A 20,082-nucleotide genomic window follows, 5' to 3' on the forward strand; every position below is an offset into this window, starting at 1 on the left:
GGAATGTGGAAACACTGACCAGGCACACACTAATGGACAGGCAGTTGTTACCGTGGCAATAGTAGTCCATCGACAAATGTATAGTGGGGTAGAGAAACTTGATTTCTTAAAATTAGCCTCACTATCAAATCCCACACAAGGACTGAAAAGCACAGGCTTAAGGTTATTATAAACTTTCGAAATAGTTGCGTTTTTCTTTTACAGAAATAAATGTAATCCAGAAATCTTGCCAGTAATCGACTGTATTGATACCTTGAATATGCATAGCATCTGGGTTGTCATTATACTGTATATGCTAGACACTATGTACCACAGGGGTACTGAGACTGGATACAAACCCCAACACTGTCACCCATCACTGTACCCTCTACATGAGTATCGCTTGTCCTTTCTTAGATTTTCAGAAATGTAGCATTACTTTTAATGTATTTACTTTTCATTTTGGTCATGCTCAGATACAGTGGGGAGAACAAGTATTTGATAAACTGCCGATTTTGCAGGTTTTCCTTCTTACAAAGCATGTAGAGGTCTGTTTTTTTTATCATAGGTACACTTCAACTGTGAGAGACGGAATCTAAAACAAAAATTCAGAAAATCACATGATTTTCTAATAATTAATTTGCATTTCATTGCATGACATAAGTATTTGATCACCTACCAACCAGTAAGATTTCCGGCTCTCACAGACCTGTTAGTTTTTCTTTAAGAAGCCCTCCTGTTCTCCACTCGTTATCTGTATAAAAGTCACCTGTCCACACACTCAATCAAACAGACTCCAACCTCTCCACAATGGCCAAGACCAGAGAGCTGTGTAAAGACATCAGGAATAAAATTGTAGACCTGCACAAGGCTGGGATGGGCTACAGGACAATAGGCAAGCAGCTTGGTATGAAGGTAACAACTGTTGGCACAATTATTAGAAAATGGAAGAGGTACAAGATGACGGTCAATCTCCCTCGATCAGATCTCACCTCGTGGGGCATCATTGATCATGAGGAAGGTGAGGGATCAGCCCAGAACTACACGGCAGGACCTGGTCAATGACCTGAAGAGAGCTGGGACCACAGTCTCAAAGAAAACCATAAGTTACACACTACGCCGTCATGGATTAAAATCCTGCAGCGCACGCAAGGTCCCCTTGCTCAAGCCAGAGCATGTCCAGGCCCGACTGAAGTTTGCCAATGACCATCTGGATGATCCAGAGGAGGAATGGGAGAAGGTCATGTGGTCTGATGAGACAAAAATAGAGCTTTTTGGTCTAAACTCCACTCGCTGTGTTTGGAGGAAGTAGGATGAGTACAACCCCAAGAACACCATCCCAACCGTGAAGCATGGAGGTGGAAACATCATTCTTTGGGGATGCTTTTCTGCAAAGGGGACAGGACGACTGCATCGTATTGAGGGGAGGATGGATGGGGCCATGTATCGCAAGACCTTGGCCAACAACCTCCTTCCCTCAGTAAGAGCATTGAAGATGGGTGGTGGCTGGGTCTTCCAGCATGACAACGACCCGAAACACACAGCCAGGGCAAGTAAGGAGAGGCGCCATAAGAAGCATCTCAAGGTCCTGGAGTGGCCTAGCCAGTCTCCAGACCTGAACCCAATAGAAAATCTTTGGAGGGAGCTGAAAGTCCATATTGCCCAGCGACAGCCCCGAATCCTGAAGGATCTGGACAAGGTCTGTATGGAGGAGTGGGCCAAAATCCCTGCTGCAGTGTGTGCAAACCTGGTGAAGAACTACAGGAAGCGTATGATCTCTGTAATTGCAAACAAAGGTTTCTGTATCAAATACTTATGTCATGCAATAAAATGCAAATTAATTACTTAAAAATCATACAATGTGATTTTCTGGATTTTTGTTTTAGATTCCGTTGAGTTGAAGAGTACCTATGATAAGAATTACAGAATTCTACATGCTTTGTATTTGGGAAAACCTGCAAAATCGGCAGTGTATCAAATACTTGTTCTACCTGTATATACCTGTTCAACTCCATACTTACACTGGACAAATGCCTTCGAAATATACATATAAATATACTCAACATGTACAAAAACCAGAAAAGGAACCAGGCAAGCCTAGTTCAGCCAGCCCGTGATTTGAAAGGGTGAATGTTGTTGTCCCGAGCTGGTTTCGATCTGCAGTTTCCTATGTGGCTGACTGTGTCTTTAATCATTACACTATTTAAACAGCTGGAATGCAACTTTTACCTCAGCCATTACATTTTTGCTAAAATAACACGGACAATAGAATGTTTATTAACGGAACTAAAGTGTACTCTTGTACAAAGATTACTGTAGATGGCTAGCCAATAGTTATACAGCATGCCTATAACAAAAGCAATGACTCCAATCACTCCACGGCTGGTTTGTTTTATTTAGAAAACAATAACAGTATGAAAGGGTCACGTAATACAATTACTCTTTTAAATATATGAGATTCATGGTATTACAAAGTGGATATATATTGTTGTGCGATGGCTGAAAAGTACCAAGTGGATAAATATTTCGGAGAGACAAAAATTGGAACATCTGAGAGTAGAATAGAACCAGGGTCAGAACCATCTCCATACAGCCTCCACATGCCACTTTCATCCCGGCCATTAAATGTTTGCTGAAATAACGTGGGCAACATAACGTTTATTAACAGAACTAAAGTGTACTTTTGTACAAAGATTACTGTTGATGGTCGTCCATACAATAACAGTTGAATAGCTAACCACTACGCAATGTGAACTACAAGAAAATCTAAAGCATTGGCTGAATCTCAAATTGAATAACACATACTACGCACTATAAGTACTTACTTTGCAGATGATGGTAAAGTATGTACTGTTTTGTATATAGTAAGCTAGTATGCCAGTATTGGGACTGATTGGGACATACTATCTCTTCAGAAAACTGCGTCTCGTGAAAATAAATATATTTTTGCAATATATTGAATGCATGTAGAATGTATGATGAATATATGTCGAATATACATCTTTTTTTCAAAATAAATTGCGGGTATAAAAAGGTATTTCACCTTTTATTTCTGAAATGTATGTCAAAATGTATAAGTACATTTCAATGTAGTCCACATTTATTTCTAAACAATTAATGTTCACAGTCCAAAATTATATGTCATGTAAGACTTTTCAATTCACAACAGACATGAAAATGATTTTACCATTATTTCAACAAGGAACACAAACGGAGACCAAGATCTCTTTTACAGCTAAACACAGGTGTTATTCCCTTACAGGCCTCAGGTTTTATTGGATATTGGGCAAGGCAAGGACTGGGGGGTCCCTTAGGTGTAACCCAGTTTTCCTTTTCTGAAATCAATATTATGTTACAGCCAAAAATAGGACTGGATTTTCTAAACAAATGCAGCGTCATTGTCTTTCCACACTGAATATGCAAACAACACTTTCAAAATGTTCATCGTTAGTGATGTATTGATGACATCACTTTTAGGTGTTGAAATACATGTATATTTATAGATATACATTTACAAAATACATTTAATTTTGGAGTCACCAATATACTCTAACATACTGTAGCAAATTTGGTAAGACCACATCTCGCCCTGCTGAAACAGATATCCCTGTCTGGAGTAACGGTTAGCACACATTACTTGGAAACCAAACATCATGGGCTTGAAGCCTGGCCTGCTGATTGCTACATTTTAAAAATGCATAAAAAAATCTCCCAAATGTATTGTAAAGTATATTTAGTATGTATTTTCCAATACATTTTCAAATGCATCTCCAAAAAATGTTGTTACACTTTATATGAATTTGGTAATGTATTTGTAAATGTATTCTAAATGTATTAATAACATTGCCTTAAATACATTAATTGGCTAATTATTGTTTTTAAATGTATATGTTTAAAAAAATATATTTAAAATGAATTTATTTTCCATATGGGTAACATCACACCAAGTTTGAATATTTAGCTAGACACCATTAAGCATTGTGTTAAACTAAACGTTTCTTATTAAGTTTACTTCCACCACAAATAGCATCTATGAACTGTATAGCTTTTATTAGGCAGTAATAGGCCCACTAACATCTACTTATTACTTGGAATAGTCATAAGAATTTAGCAAAGGCTAGCAAGACATTTCATTTCATGGCACAACGTTAGTTTTTCGTTCATTTGTGAATGAAATTGAAACAATAAATATCAATATAGGTGAAGATAACTGACTATTTCGTCAAGTGAAAAGAGATAATCGTGAAAACCTCTCCTCTTTTACTGCGCAAGGGGTTGTCATCTATAGGCTGTTACCTGAAAAAGCAATGCACGAATGCACATTTCGAAGATCCACCAGAAATAGTTTCAATATAATTGTTACGTTTTATTTTTGGCTTACTATAAGCCAGCTACTGAAGATTGTAGCCAGCAAAGTTTTTGTCTATCTACCGGACGCTTGCATGTAGGGCCGCATCTCTAACCACTACACTACATAGCAAGGGTCAGTCAGTCAGTCGCTCACTCACTTAGTAAGAAACATTTGCTCTTCTTGGCTGGCTCAGTTTACGCGGTCTGGCAAAAAATGTCTGTGGGGATTATGACCAGTCAAAGGAAGGGAGATGGGAGAATCATGTACGATTGTTAGTTAAACTAATGGGACATATTTGTGCTGACGGCATGGTGCTGCAAACAGCTGATCTCAGCATATGAGCCCGTCTGACCACTATCCCTTCAGTCAGGCCCTGTACACTGCCCCCACCCAACTTTCCGGACCCCCGCTACAACACAATGGCAAAGCATGCAGGATGACAATTCAACATAGGTCGCCCGTTTTTCATTTAGCTAGCCTAGCCAAACTCTGGCTCTTTGTGCCACATGCCACCACCAACCTGTAATTCCAACCTGTATTGCATTATTCATGCTGTAGCTGTTTTCAATGGTCCAAAGGCCTCAAAAATATGGTCACATGATAGGTATAGCAACATCGATGGCTGCCTTGTGGTGAATCGTAGGTGGCTCTCGTTTCAGCTTGTTGACACTTCATGTTTACTCCAACGCAATACGTTTGAAACAATAACAATGTAAGTGAACCAGGACTATCTATTCACTGCGTGCAATACAGCTACTGCAGCAGTGCAATGCACTGTGTGGCGTTGAATTATCACAGACCAACTGGTCACTTTTGTGTACTCACTGACATACCTACGCCAGACACAAACAAACAAACAACCGAACACTCACATTCGTGCACTCACATATTCCTAGTGGGTGGCAGAGGCACTCAGTGAGAGTGAGTGGAGCCACTGTAAACACTTTAAGACTGATTACTTTTCCACTTTTCTCACTCAGAGTGAGGGAGACAGAGAGTAATGGAAAAAAAAGCTAGAGCGAATAAAGTGAATAAAAAGAGAGGGAAAGAGGAATGACAGATGGAGATAAAAAGAAAACAAGGACTTACTGAGAAATGGAGAGGAGCAGAAAATAGAAAAAAGAGGGGAGAGAGCTTCTGAGAGACAAGGACAGTGAAAGAGAGAATGATAGGAGAGGAAGAGAGAGAGATCTAAAAAGAAAGACTGTGTCCACCACTTGGGGCACGGCGCTGTGGCTCGGAGGGAGTTTCTGTGCGGCGGTTGCTAAGGACAACAGAGGAGTGTGTGTCCACTGTAGAACGGAACACAGCAGTAGCCAGTGGAATTTGGAGCAGAGAAGGGGAGGTCTGAAATAACCACACACACACATGCATTTGGGTACACACACAGTCACACACATTAAACCCTGTCCTACCCGACACCAGCACAAGATAAAAGCCCACAGTAATGTCATGGTGAAACACACGTTGCAGACTACTCCCAGCACACTCTAGGTCATATTAACCCTGACACAGAGTTGTGCAACGCTGGGCATTTGTAATTGATGGGCAAAGTTGAAGTGAAATATGTTGAAACGTACTTTCTTTGCGAAGAGTGCACAAACACACGCGCATCGCATATCCCTGCATTGAAGCAGAAACACAACAAAACACACACACACACACTTATTCCCTTTCCAAACCTCGGCTTTCCATTTGGTGCTCTTTCCACAACCGGGGTTTTCGCAGGAGTTCACATTCCTGCCTTTCTGCCTCATGGTCTGCGCCCATACCGGCCCGAGAGAACAATGTCCTGTTAAATAAGGAAGGGTCAGGAAGAAAATGATCCCTGATGCATTCTGCCCATTTCCCAATCGGCACCCTTTTCCTCTCTACGGTTCCCTACTTTTGACCAGTACACGTGAACTCACATACACCGGGGACTGGGTGTCATTTGGGACTTATTTGATACATACTTTCTTCTGGTTGACTGGCCAATTTTGGCTCCATGAGAGGCCCTGTAATGTTAACACATTGTCCCCTGAAAAACAGTCTGTGAAGTTGCATTCTGATTGAAGTCTCCTTAGCTGGCCAAAGGTATACGATGCAAATGGCTAAAAGTAGAAAAAAGGCACAGATGTCCAGTTTTTAACATAAAATATATTAAACGTTACTGCTGAATGGGTACTTACACAGAGTGATTGAGTTTGGACAGTAGCGCTTTTGAACTTTGAGACTTTTGCCTGTGCATTTGCCTCCCATGAGTTGTATATTGTCATTGATAACAATGCTTTAACGATCCTACAATCATATTAACCTTACATTTTATGAAACTATGACTATTTCGCTAGGACCACTCCTAACTGTTCTGCCCTAGACAACAGCTTTAGTAACACATAAGGTTAGTGAGATGTTAAATTGTTTGAAGAAAACCCATGTTATGCTTATGATGTTAATCATGGTATGGCACTGTATTCCCTTAGTTTTCCAAATGTCCCTATATTCCTGTTAGTGTTCCAAATGGCTTGATATTCCTTAAATTTTTTCAAATAGCTCTGCATTCTCTTTATTGTTCCAAATGGCCCCATGTTCCCTTTAGTTCAGCAAATGGCCCTATATTCTATTTAGTGTTACAAATGGCCCCATGTTCTTTTCAGTTCACCAAATGGCTAAATTTTTTCTTCGGTGTTCCAAATGTCCCCTTATTCCCTTTAGCGTCCAAACAGCCCCATATAACCATTACTATCCCAAATGGCCCTGTTTTCCATTTAGTGTTCCAAATAGACCAGTATTTCTTTCAGTGCACAACAAAGTGCCTTTTGGGATGCAACTTCTGTGTGCTATCAAGGAAATGAGCGGTCATCAGTCAAGGTTGACATTCCCCCTGACACCAGTGCAGCACAATGCCTGACCAAAAGTACACTCCCAATCTCACAAACAATGAGACGCAATAAGGAAGGCTCCTCTCCCACCTGCTCCGTCGCTCCGCTCACATTTTTTCCAACAGCAAAGCGAGCAGACAGTTTTCCACAGCAGCAAAAGCATCATCACCTTTTGTGCTAACGAAAATAGCTGTTAGTGTCTCCTTGTTCTGTTTTCTTGCCACCCCCCCACCCCCCCCCCCCCCCCCCCCCCCCCCCCCCCTCCGCTGCCCCTCCAAGATTTTTTTTTATGAGTTCCTGTTTTCTTAAAGGGAGTGGGTGAGGGGGTTATGTGAGACAATACACAATAACGTCTGGAGACCCATTGGAGCCAGCAGTTCTAACAAGTGACTCAGTGATATTGCTAAGACAGAATGTATTTTCCATCAACAAGCCGGTGCATTGTACGTGGTTTTTGGCGGAACACACGCACACGGGAAAAGAATGAGGGGCTTGCGAGCTTGGAATGCAAGGAGGAGGAAGAGGAAAAGGCGGCCCTAGGAGAAGGGGTGGGTGAGAAAGGGGAAGGGCATGAAAGGAGGAAACAACAACAAGAGGCTAAGAACATGAGCGGCCTATGGGAGCGCTCATACAGGCAGGTCAACTTGTCAGGTCCTTTCGAGAAGCAGCATTTGTGGTGGGATCTCATGGAGGATGAGAATCACCTCTCTAACTAATAAGCACCAGTAGGGTCCTGTCCAGCTTGGAAAAATGTAACGTCCCTGTCCTTTAAAATGTGGAGAAATTAAACAGTTGTCATAGAGTTTACTTCGACTTTCAAACCCTGTACTTTCACACTGAACAGTGCTACCACTGGTTGGCGTGAGGGAATCGTACACAAATGCTTAGGCTGAAAGTTGTCTTCACTGTCTGGTTTCTCTGGTTCCAGCCTATGGATGTGATGCTGTGGGGCTGAGTTAGGATAGCACGTGAATCCAAACGTGTGGCAGCATGCAGGTTAAGATGGAGCTCGAAGCCCTTAAGGCTTCTCCAAACCTTCACAGCCCACAAGCCAACAAAAAAATTTATTTGTGTGTGTGTTTATTTAAACACTAAACTATTTTTGTAATGATGTTAAGATCTACTCTTAAGGCCAGGTCACTGTTTCACTGGTACCATACAAACCGTGATCCATTCTATATCTTACTCACTGAGTTAAACTTAATGGAGCCTGTTTCCCTTGTGGTTAATGCCTTCTGCCCTTATAAAGACTTTGTCAACCAGACAGCCAGTGATGTGGAACAGGTAGTAAAATAGTAAAGGTGGCAAAAACACCAGATTGTTGCTGTGGCGGAAGGTGCTCTTTTTGGGAGTGGGCTGCTCAATTGACCGCTATATGGAGCAAGCCATTGCTGACAAGGTACTAATATACCAGCAATCAGTGCAGGCTATTATTGCTGATATACAGGAGCCTAAGCCTCGTACATAAGCTAATGGTAACTGTGCTTCAAACAGCAGGCCTGCTTTAATAAGGCTAGCAAGTTCCTCCTCAGGGTCCGCGAATGTGTGAAGGAGGTGCTATTGGTATCCTTCAGTGCTGATGTTTGAATACTACTTTAATGTACACATGGCATAAGGATTCAAATACAACTTACACTGTTTAAGGGGGTAGTTTGCGGGTAGCCTCTTAAACCAGGCATGGCTTGTCGCTAGGCCTGGGGAATATCTATAGTATTTTTGTAACAAAAGGGTGGGATTTTATAATGTCTCAAAACAAGTTAAGCCAATCAAATTCGTTGCTTGGGAGGGGCTTATACATGTGCTCACTAGAATAATGCCTCCAGTGCAACAGTAGCTAGTTAAGTGGAGATGGCAGCAAAATCACAAAATAGAAACCCCATCGAAATCTGTGGATATTCACCGATCAGCCATAACATTCTGACCACCTGCCTAATATTGTGTAGGTCCCCCTTTGCCGCCAAAACAGCCCTGACCCGTCGAGGCATGGACTCCACTAGACCTCGGAAGGTGTGCTCTGGTATCTTGCACCAAGACACTAGCAGCAGATCCTTTAAGTACTGTAAGTTGCGAGGTGGGGCCTAAAATGTATCTGATCTGTTTGTCCAGCACATACCACAGATGCTGGATTGGATTGAGATCTGGGGAATTTGGGGGCCAAGACAACACCTTGAACTCGTTGTTGTGTTCCTCAAACCATTCCTCAACCATTTTTGCTTTGTGGCAGGGCGCATTATCCTGCCGCCAAAGCCATCAGGGTATTCCGTTACCATGAAAGAGTGCACATAGTCTGCAACAATGCTCAGGTTGGTGGTACGTGTCAAAGAAACATCCTCATGAATGGCAGGCGGAAAGCTCCCCAGGGCAGCACCAGGGACACCGGGCGGGGCCAGCAAGGCAGGGACGCCAGGCGGCTCTGGGGTGGCCGGATCTGGGCTGCTGGGCTTCACCGGTTTGGATTGCTCAGGGGTGCTGCCGGGCTTCACCGGCTCAGGAGCTCTATTGGTCTCCTCCTCGACCCTCCACGCCATCTGCCTCCATAGCTCCCCCAAAAAAAATGTTGGGGAGGTCTCCAGGCGGAGGGCTGAAACGGGCAGCTGGCAGTCCCGTGGCGGGAGGCTATGGCCCTCATGTTGAGCGGGGCCAGGTCATTGAGGCGCCTCTTCTGGTCCTCCAGTCACCAGCATAAATCCACTGGGTCCAATTTGGATTGAGTCATTCTGTCATGTTTCTGGTAAGCAGGACATAAGGTGAGGGCTTAAAGAACAAAAAAGGGTTTAAAGATTAAACTGAGGCAGGCAAAAAACGAGAAAAGACAGGAAAACAGCAGGCAGGCAAAAACAGATTGGTGGCAGGTACAGACACAAAAACACAATGACTCAACAAAGGGCTAACAGAAGAGGGCAAACTAAATAGGGAGCTCACGAGGACTAAACAACAAACAGGCGGAAACAATCAGAACAAAAAGGACAGGCTATGTTACAGAACAACATAAAAAATTAGCGGTTTTGTGAGGGAAAAAGCTAATTCTAAATTTTGAACGAAAAAAGGTGGCGCGGCAGTCTCAACCCCCAAAGGTACCAAAATATTCGCCTAACGAATGACAGCCTATAGGAAAGCACGCCAAAACATCTCTTTTTTACAGAACAGCTTTTAAGCAGAGAAGTAATGGATTTATGAATTGAGCACAGTTCTTCCAAAACAAAATTGCCTTTTTCGCTTCTTTTCTAATATGTTGCAACCTAGGTAGGAACTAAAAATATTCAGGAAATTTGTTCTGCCTTCTACAAGCCTGTGAGTGGAGGTTTGAAAACTAACATCCAGTAGAAAAAAAATAATTATTGGTAAGATTCCAGACCTCTAAGGAGGCTAGATGAGTTGGAGGTGAGGCCTTGCAAGACTAGTTTTAGGGTAAAGGAAAATAGGATTTTGAATGCAAAAACATTTTTGTCCCCAGAATGTACTCACAAGTATGGTTAGCAAAAGCATGTATGCAAGTGTGTGAGGAACATGAGTACAGACGTTAAACAACAGAATCATTAGGCCCAGTCTGAACAGAGGTACACTGATTGCTTCTGGCAAGGCCAGGAACCATACCAAAGCTCGCACTTGGGATACAAGTTAGTTTCATGCCAAAGGGAGATTCCACAGAAGAAAATAGCATGGTGCTGTAGATAGAGGAGTGGATATATGGAAACAGTAGAAGAAATAGGTGTAGTTTCGAAGCAGAGAGCTGGGACAGTAATGTTGGCGATGACATACACGGACACAGTTTATTTATTTTGGTCTCTAAAACACACAAAGGTAACTTTACCGGTACAACCACTTTAAAACTCCCCCGCGCAAGTGTTCTCATGTTGGTTTCTCATTACAGCTGTATTTAATTTAGGGCCAAGTGGAAACAAGTAGCCTCTGGGCATTGAAATTCAGATATTTGAGGACCAAGATAAAGTTCTACATAAATGTCTTACAGCAAGGTTAGTGTTTATAGCAAAATGCATACCTTTAGATATATAATTGTGTCAATATGACATTTGCGTTGAGAAGGGAGGGATTGACTCATACATATAACTGTTATATAACATAAGATGACATACAACTGTTCCAGAAACTTTCTGTGAACTACAGGGCATGTTTATCATTTCTTTAAACTGTTTCGTCCTTCCTTTTGTCTGCAGGATGAGGTGAAACTCTCCTCCAAATTGAGTGTATCCAAGTCCCTGAAACTTCCAGAGCTGGTGCAGGAAGGAAGAGGCAGCACGCAGAGCCTCAAGGAAGGAGCCGAGGAGCATGGAGAGGAGGGAGAAGAGAAGCCCCACTTGGACCTCTCCTCTGATGAGGAGGAGCTAGCGATCGAAGAGACCATCGAGGAGTCACGTGCCGAGCGCATCAAGCGCAGCAGTCTTCAGCGCGTGCAAAACATCAAAAGTGCCTTTTCCAAGGAGAAGATGGCACTGACCAGGGAAAAGATGGGCTTCCACAAACAGAAGACCAATAAGGAGAATGTGGAGAAAGCTCCAAAGCCAAATGTCAAGGAGAACTTCGACAAGACCAAACAAAACGCCAAAGAAAACTTCAACAAGACCAAACAAAAGACAAAGGAGAACTTAGAGAAGACCAAGCAGAAGACCAAGGAGAACCTGGAGAAGACCAGGCAGAAGACCAAGGAGAACCTGGAGAAGACACGTCAGAACATTGAGAAAAAGATGGGCAAGCTTAGCACGCGCATGAGTGTCAACCCAGAGCACAAGGAGAAAATAAAAACATCACGGCAGAAGATGATGAAATCCTTCACCCCTGACCACACCGTCTATGCGCGTGACAAGACCGCTGTCTACAAAGTGCCTCCCTTCACCTTCCATGTCAAGAAGTTTCGTGAAGGCGCCATGGAGCCTGTGGAAATCCAGGGGACCGAGATGGTGGAGGTATCCCAAGACCTGAATCCTTTTCAGGGGCTGGAGGACGACTGCAATGAGGGCTGTGTGGATCTGGAGGAGGAGAGGGAGATGATGAATGGAAGAGGGGAGGAGGTGGGGATGGAGGATGAAGAGGAAGACGAAGAGGATGACAGCCATTCCCTGCAGGAGATGGACTCTGAGCATGTGCTGGTGGAGCGAGATAGAGACAGTGATTAGGCGAGGAAGAGGAGCAGTACCAGGAAGGCGATGGAAACAGCTACATCCATTCACAAAATTCCCCAAAAGCCCCTTGAGGTTCTTGTGTAGATCAAAAAAGTTTGTCCCTTTCCCTTATTTCTGTCCAATCAACTGTTAGGGGCATGGCTAGGGATATATTTTGGATTTGAACAATGAAGAGAAAAAGAAAAGGGAAAAGATAGACAATAAACAACAGCACAGGGTTCAGGGGTGGTAAGGAACGGGTTGGTAAGGAATAGACAATACAAATTCAATTTCTGTTTTTAAGTAATAATTTCTGTGTAGGGGTATGGCCATTATCTTTAGAAAGTAACAGTGTAATATTTTATCACCACAGTCCATAATCTTGGTTAAACTGAAAAGTTACTTTCACTCACAATAGATTTTAAATAGAAGTTGATTAAGTGGAAATTTGTTATAATTTGTTTATTTAAAAAATGCTTTAGAAACATGTGACAAAAAGTTATCAAACAGGCCATTATACGATGGGAAAATGTTACCCCCTTTGTTCTATAGATGAGCACAAAATTTGCACAAACTCTAACATATTTTAAAGGCAAATAGGGTAGAAGTACATTTGCCCTGAAAAAAACATTATAACACATCAAATATGTTATGAATCTGATGATATATGTAATCTTAAATTAAACAGTATCGGACTGAATCCAGGAAGTAAGGCAAAATGGGCAATTACTTTCTCATTGTACAACTGATTGTCAAATGCCTACATTTTAAATATTCATAGATTAACAAACAATAAACAACAACGTAAGGTATACAATGACAATGATTCACCATTGTAACTGAGTAATAAAATGACCTGATTTACGTTTTGAAAGATTTCGGTCTACACCAAAGTGTTACATCATTCTTCTTACAGTGTGTCTAACAAAAAGTCCTTTTCTCAAATGAAGGTTCATAACATCTGCAACAAACATTTGTTATGACATTATTTGTTAGGACATTTTTTATTATAACGTGTTATTTGTTATAACAATACAAGTTATGTCAGATTTGTGGTACATAACTCATGCTGTTGGGGAACGTTTTTAGATAGAGAACATTCTGAGAAATAGGGTTGAAATTACTCTGAAATATTGAGTCATTTCAGCCCTCTGTTTTGATGTGAAAACATATAGGCAGCACATCTTTACAGAGATCTTTACAGAGTTCTTTACAGTCTTGGTGGAACATTTAAGTTGTGCCACCGGTGTGCTATACAACCATGTACAAAAGCAATTATTTGTTTTATCAATGTGGATTTGAACACGTTTCTTGTATGTGTTGAGTTGAAGATCATACATAATCATACATAATTCCTTCTTCAATTATTTTTTATGTCTAGTCTCTTTTGCCACCTAGCTGCCATTTACGGTATTACACAGTAGGAAATTTGCAGTGCTAAGACCAGCCTCCTCTTCTTGCAAATGAATAACGACCTACTTAGTCACAGATGAAGGAGCAATGCTTCAGTCCCAATAGGCCAATACTGAGCACTTGTACTTTCCTACTTTTTAACCTGGTTGATGTAAGATTGTCAAAAACAGAATGTTTATATGCTTTCATTTTTTGTTTACATGTTCACTTGTTTTGCGCAGATGTATAATTCCCGGGATTCAATCTGATTACGCATTTTCATTCTTTTTGTCCTGCATACCGATCCAATCAGAAATGTACCATAAAATGGTGCACCATTCAAATATGTGACAGAATTTCATCCTGGCTCAAATGTGAGCATGGCAACAAGTTCACTGTCACTGATTATTCCAACAGTACATAAAAGCACATATTGTACATGCACCATCATCGCCACTAATTTTTTTACTTTATCTTTCAAATACATAGATAGGTGATTGTTGGATCTTTTGTTCAGAGCTGAACTAGAATTTTCCTCCAAACCGTGTCGAAGTGGAAGGCAGTACTTCAGTGTCAGTGATTTTCCTGGGCTTGTTCATCAAGGCATAGAAAATAAAACATAAAAAACTAACATTGCTTCGAAAATCAGTTTCTTATTTGACACGTTCAGGTAGTCCTTCAATGTTAGCGTTTTCTTCTGTTTGGTTCCTAATGAACGCAGCCCAGGTTATTAAACCCGGACCTGTTTATTATACCTTCAGAATCATTTGAAGGTTCCAGTTATTTTTTTCTACCATTAATTTTCATGTATGTAAGGCTAATGAATGTGAATCACTGTCATAGCGGAGAAAAAGAGTGGATCGGCCTTATTGTTAAACCATTGAGCCTTAATTTACTTTCTGTGTCTCCATACCCTCTGTTAAAAGACTTGCCTTAAACAACAAACATTCATGAAATAAGTTTTATATTTTTGTTCAAAAAGCTTCAATAGCAATTACCGACTATGCTTTAGGTGCAGTTCTAGAACAACTCGGGGGGAAATCCCACGACTTGAAGGTTTTCTAAGACTTATTCCTTCATCTCTTTTTCATGTTGGCTAAATAATGCATATTAGGAATTATATACCATGTAATGACTCTTTGCCTAACCACTAATATTTTAATAAAAGCTATTTGATTCACAATATTTGTATGTTTTATTATTATTTATTATTTATATAACTTTCCCAAAAGAAAAACAGGCTAAAAGGTATCCTAGTAAGTATAATTTATTTTGACATTGTTCAAGTTATAATATGATACAATCAAAATTTGAAAGAATTATCAAATGCAACCTTTTCTATAAAGTAATGGTTGCATGTTTCTCAATAACTCCTGTGTTAAAATCTCCATAACAATTCAAAAGTATACTTTCAGTTATAGTGTAACAACTAAATTTGAACTTAACATGTCTGAACTTACTTCAACTTGTTGTCGCTCTTTAAAAAAAGTAGTGAAAGAATTCTGACTTAACAGTTGAAACCAGAGAAGTATAGACAAAGATGATTTTTTTTACATTTCACAACCTAAGAATACTTCTGTGCTCAGTAAGTTTTAATGGAGACCAACCTGACCCCAGTTTCATGAAAGGTATCTTAGGAATAGAAAAATAAACATAAGGCTAAAGGTCTTAACACTTCTAAAACTTTAATTTGAATACTTCTAAGACTTGTAATACTTCTAACACTTATAATAATTGAAAACACATACTACTTAATTAACACTACTATACATACTTCTGCTGCTACAAAAAAGTTGATCTTCCCTACTGCCCCTACTACTGCTGCTTTTAATACTAAACAAATTAAAGCTCCTACTACTTTTAATACCATTCAAATGAATAGTTTGAAGACTTCTCAGACAAATTATTAAATGTTAGAGTTTTAGAAATATATTAGAAGAAATGCTTGAATTGTTGCAAGTCTGGCACCAAAAATCAGCCCTAGACTATGACCCAAACCATCCCACCACCCCAACCAAGTCTCCCCATCCCCCACGGGCTGCTGCATGTACCCACCTGCATCAACCACACAATGCTCCCCAGCTTCCGTCATGTTTAAACATTCCATAATTATTGTTTAATTGCTGGAATACTAACTGAGAAACAGATCACTGCTGCTCATAGAGGACTGATTTGTTCTGTGAAAGTAGCAGATAGTGCAATTGGCTAAACTACACAGTAAAAGCACTACACTAGAACAAACAACACAGTGAACCAGGACAATTAGAAGAAAAATACAGTATGTTCTAGTTATCTTATTTTATGGAGCAGTTTTCTCACCAGCTTACAGTTAGTATCCTAGCCTTAACTTTGTCCACTGCTGCTGACCTGGGCCTATCATCAACATGAACATGAATTAATTAATTGATCGTTTATAAACGGTGACTATGCTGTATCAAGGACTGAGCATCAGGGCACAAAAGAAATATTAACCTGTTGAATGGTATTTAACTATTTAATTATTTGCCTTAACAGCCACACTCAAAAGTCACTATTCATCATGTGTAAGATTATGTTATGGAGCTATGGAGCTCATTAGAACATGCTAAAGTAAAACGGTTTGATTTGTGCATCGTTCATGGGATTTCTCAGTCGTTAATATATTAAACAGTTAACATATAAATACATGGATATCAGAAGACCATTATTTTTTTTATTATGATTTAGGCTTATCACAGTCTGTGGAACGAAACGCACCTACTTGTTCGAATTGAACATGTTTTTCTCAAGGAGGATTAACATCTAGGCCTAAATTGCTTGCATTATTAGAAAACTTCAAGATCGCGGATGGCCAGTCAACTGTAACTAATTGTATTATGCATGTTATTATTGTTCAAAAACCCCTTAATGAAGAAAAAAATCATGTGTTCTGTGACGTCGCCCGGCATGGCGCAGCCGGGGCCCCACCCTGGAGCCAGGCCCAGGGTTGGGGCTCGTTCGCGAGCGCCTGGTGGCCGGGCCTTTCCCCATGGGGCCCGGCCGGGCCCAGCCCGAACGAGCGACATGGGGCCGCCCTCCAGTGGGCTCACCACCCACAGGAGGGACCATAAGGGGCCGGTGCAGAGAGGATCGGGCGGCAGTCGAAGGCGGGGGCCTAGACAACCCGATCCCCGGACACGGAAACTAGCTCTAGGGACGTGGAATGTCACCTCGCTGGCGGGGAAGGAGCCTGAGATGGTGCGTGAGTTTGAGAGGTTCCGACTAGAGGTAGTCGGGATCACCTCTACGCACGGCTTGGGCTCTGGAACCACACTCCTTGAGAGAGGATGGACTCTTCACCACTCTGGAGTTGCCCATGGTGAGAGGCGGCGGGCTGGTGTGGGTTTGCTTATAGCTCCCCAGCTCTGCCGCCATGTGTTGGAGTTTACCCCGGTGAACGAGAGGGTCGTTTCCCTGCGCCTACGGGTCGGGGATAGGTCTCTCACTGTTGTTTGTGCCTACGGGCCGAACGGCAGTGCAGAGTACCCGACCTTCTTGGAGTCTCTGGGAGGGGTGCTGGAAAGTGCTCCGACTGGGGACTCTATCGTTCTACTGGGGGACTTCAACGCCCACGTGGGCAACGACAGTGACACCTGGAGGGCCGTGATTGGGAGGAACGGCCCCCCTGATCTGAACCCGAGCGGTGTTCAGTTATTGGACTTCTGTGCTAGTCACAGTTTGTCCATAACGAACACCATGTTCAAGCATAAGGGTGTCCATCAGTGCACGTGGCACCAGGACACCCTAGGCCGCAGGTCGATGATCGACTTTGTTGTCGTTTCATCTGACCTGCGGCCACATGTCTTGGACACTCGGGTGAAGAGAGGGGCGGAGCTGTCAACTGATCACCACCTGGTTGTGAGTTGGATCCGATGGCGGGGGAGGAAGCTGGACAGACTCGGCAGGCCCAAGCGTACTGTAAGGGTCTGCTGGGAACGTCTGGCCGAGTCTCCTGTCAGAGAGATCTTTAACTCCCACCTCCGGCAGAGCTTTGACTGGATCCCGAGGGAGGCTGGAGATATTGAGTCCGAGTGGACCATGTTCTCCACCGCCATTGTCGAAGTGGCCGCTCGGAGCTGTGGCCGTAAGGTCTCCGGTGCCTGTCGAGGCGGCAATCCCCAAACCCGGTGGTGGACACCGGAAGTAAGGGATGCTGTCAAGCTGAAGAAGGAGTCCTATCAGGCCTGGTTGGCTTGTGGGACTCCAGAGGCAGCTGACGGGTACCGACAGGCCAAGCGGACTGCAGCCCGGGTGGTTGTGGAGGCAAAAACTCGGGCCTTGGAGGAGTTCGGTGAGGCCATGGAGAAGGACTATCGGCTGGCCTCGAAGAGATTCTGGCAAACCATCCGGCGCCTCAGGAGAGGGAAACAGTGCCCTACCAACGCTGTTTACAGTAGAGGTGGGCAGCTGTTGACCTCAACTGGGGATGTCGTCGGGCGGTGGAAGGAGTACTTCGAGGATCTCCTCAATCCCGCCGTCACGTCTTCCATTGAGGAAGCAGAGGATGAGGGCTCAGAGGTGGACTCGTCCATCACCCGGGCTGAAGTCACTGAGGTGGTTAAGAAACTCCTCTGTGGCAAGGCACCGGGGGTGGATGAGATCCGCCCTGAGTACCTCAAGTCTCTGGATGTTGTGGGGCTGTCTTGGCTGACACGCCTGTGCAACATCGCGTGGCAGTCGGGGACAGTACCTCTGGGATGGCAGACCGGGGTGGTGGTCCCTCTTTATAAGAAGGGGGACCGGAGGGTGTGTTCCAACTATAGGGGGATCACACTTCTCAGCCTCCCCGGGAAAGTCTATGCCAGGGTTCTGGAGAGGAGAATACGGCCGATAGTAGAACCTCGGATTCAGGAGGAACAGTGTGGTTTTCGTCCAGGCCGCGGAACACTGGACCAGCTCTATACCCTCTACAGGGTGATGGAGGGTTCATGGGAGTTTGCCCAACCAGTCCACATGTGTTTTGTGGATTTGGAGAAGGCATTCGACTGTGTCCCTCGTGGCATCCTGTGGAGAGTGCTTCGGGAATATGGGGTCCTGGGTCCTTTGCTAAGGGCTGTCAGGTCCCTGTACGACCGAAGCAGGAGCTTGGTCCGCATTGCCGGCAGTAAGTCAGACTTGTTCCCAGTGCATGTTGGACTCCGGCAGGGCTGCCCTTTGTCACCAGTTCTGTTCGTAATTTTTATGGACAGAATTTCTAGGCGCAGCCAGGGGCCGGAGGGTGTCAGGTTTGGGGACCACACGATTTCGTCTCTGCTCTTTGCGGATGATGTTGTCGTGTTGGCCCCTTCAAGCCAGGACCTTCAGCATGCACTTGGACGGTTTGCAGCCGAGTGTGAAGCGGTGGGGATGAAAATCAGTACCTCCAAATCCGAGGCCATGGTCCTCAGTCGGAAAAGGGTGGCTTGCCCACTTTAGGTTGGTGGAGAGTGCCTGCCTCAAGTGGAGGAGTTTAAGTATCTAGGGGTCATGTTCACGAGTGAGGGAAGGATGGAACGGGAGATTGACAGACGGATCGGTGCAGCTTCTGCAGTAATGCGGTCAATGTATCGGTCTGTCGTGGTGAAGAAAGAGCTGAGCCGTAAGGCGAAGCTCTCGATTTACCGGTCAATCTACGTTCCTACTCTCACCTATGGTCATGAGCTTTGGGTCATGACCGAAAGGACAAGATCCCGGATACAGGCGGCCGAAATGAGCTTTCTCCGCAGGGTGGCTGGGCGATCCCTTAGAGATAGGGTGAGAAGCTCGGTCACCCGGGAGGAGCTCAGAGTAGAGCCGCTGCTCCTCCACATCGAGAGGGGTCAGCTGAGGTGGCTTGGGCATCTGTTTCGGATGCCTCCGGAACGCCTTCCTGGGAAGGTGTTCCGGTCCCGTCCCACCGGGAAGAGACCCCGGGGAAGACCTAGGACACGCTGGAGGGACTATGTCTCCCGGCTGGCCTGGGAACGCCTCGGTGTCCCCCCGGAAGAGCTGGAGGAAGTGTCTGGGGAGAGGGAAGTCTGGGCATCCCTGCTTAGACTGCTGCCCCCGCGACCCGGCCCCGGATTAAGCGGAAGATGATGCGATGCGATGCGATGTTATTATTGTACTGTAGCTGTTCTTCTCTCAGCTTAATATTAGATTCCCAGGTGACAGGTCAATAGTTTAGGAGCTACAAAACATGACAAACTGAACAATTTCATGTTCAAAGTCATCTTGTGTTCGCTGTATTTGTGCAAGAGAGTACAACAGGCATTAAGGATCTCCGTGGATATGTTTTTGAGACCGGTTAGAAAGCCAAGTAGTTGCGGGTCTCTGTGTATGCGTTGTATTTTTGACGTAGCTCACCCGTCAAACCAAAACTTCTACACGAAATATCTCATTGGAT

At 43.5% G+C, this 20,082-nt stretch overlaps 1 protein-coding gene across 5 annotated transcripts in view; it reads left to right on the forward strand.

Moving 5' to 3' along the window:
* The window catches only part of cavin1b (caveolae associated protein 1b), a 28,506-nt gene extending 13,623 nt beyond the window's left edge, over window positions 1-14,883 (forward strand). For all 5 annotated transcript variants that reach the window (XM_013135714.4, XM_010901235.4, XM_010901236.4 and 2 more), the window contains one exon: window positions 11,367-14,883. In XM_013135714.4, the coding sequence (XP_012991168.1) occupies window positions 11,367-12,323 (957 nt within the window). In that variant the 3' untranslated portion in view covers window positions 12,324-14,883. The remainder of the gene's footprint in view (window positions 1-11,366) is intronic.
* The last annotated feature ends 5,199 nt before the right edge of the window (window positions 14,884-20,082 follow it).

Source organism: Esox lucius, chromosome 5, assembly GCF_011004845.1.
Source record: "Esox lucius isolate fEsoLuc1 chromosome 5, fEsoLuc1.pri, whole genome shotgun sequence".
NCBI lineage: Eukaryota > Metazoa > Chordata > Actinopteri > Esociformes > Esocidae > Esox > Esox lucius.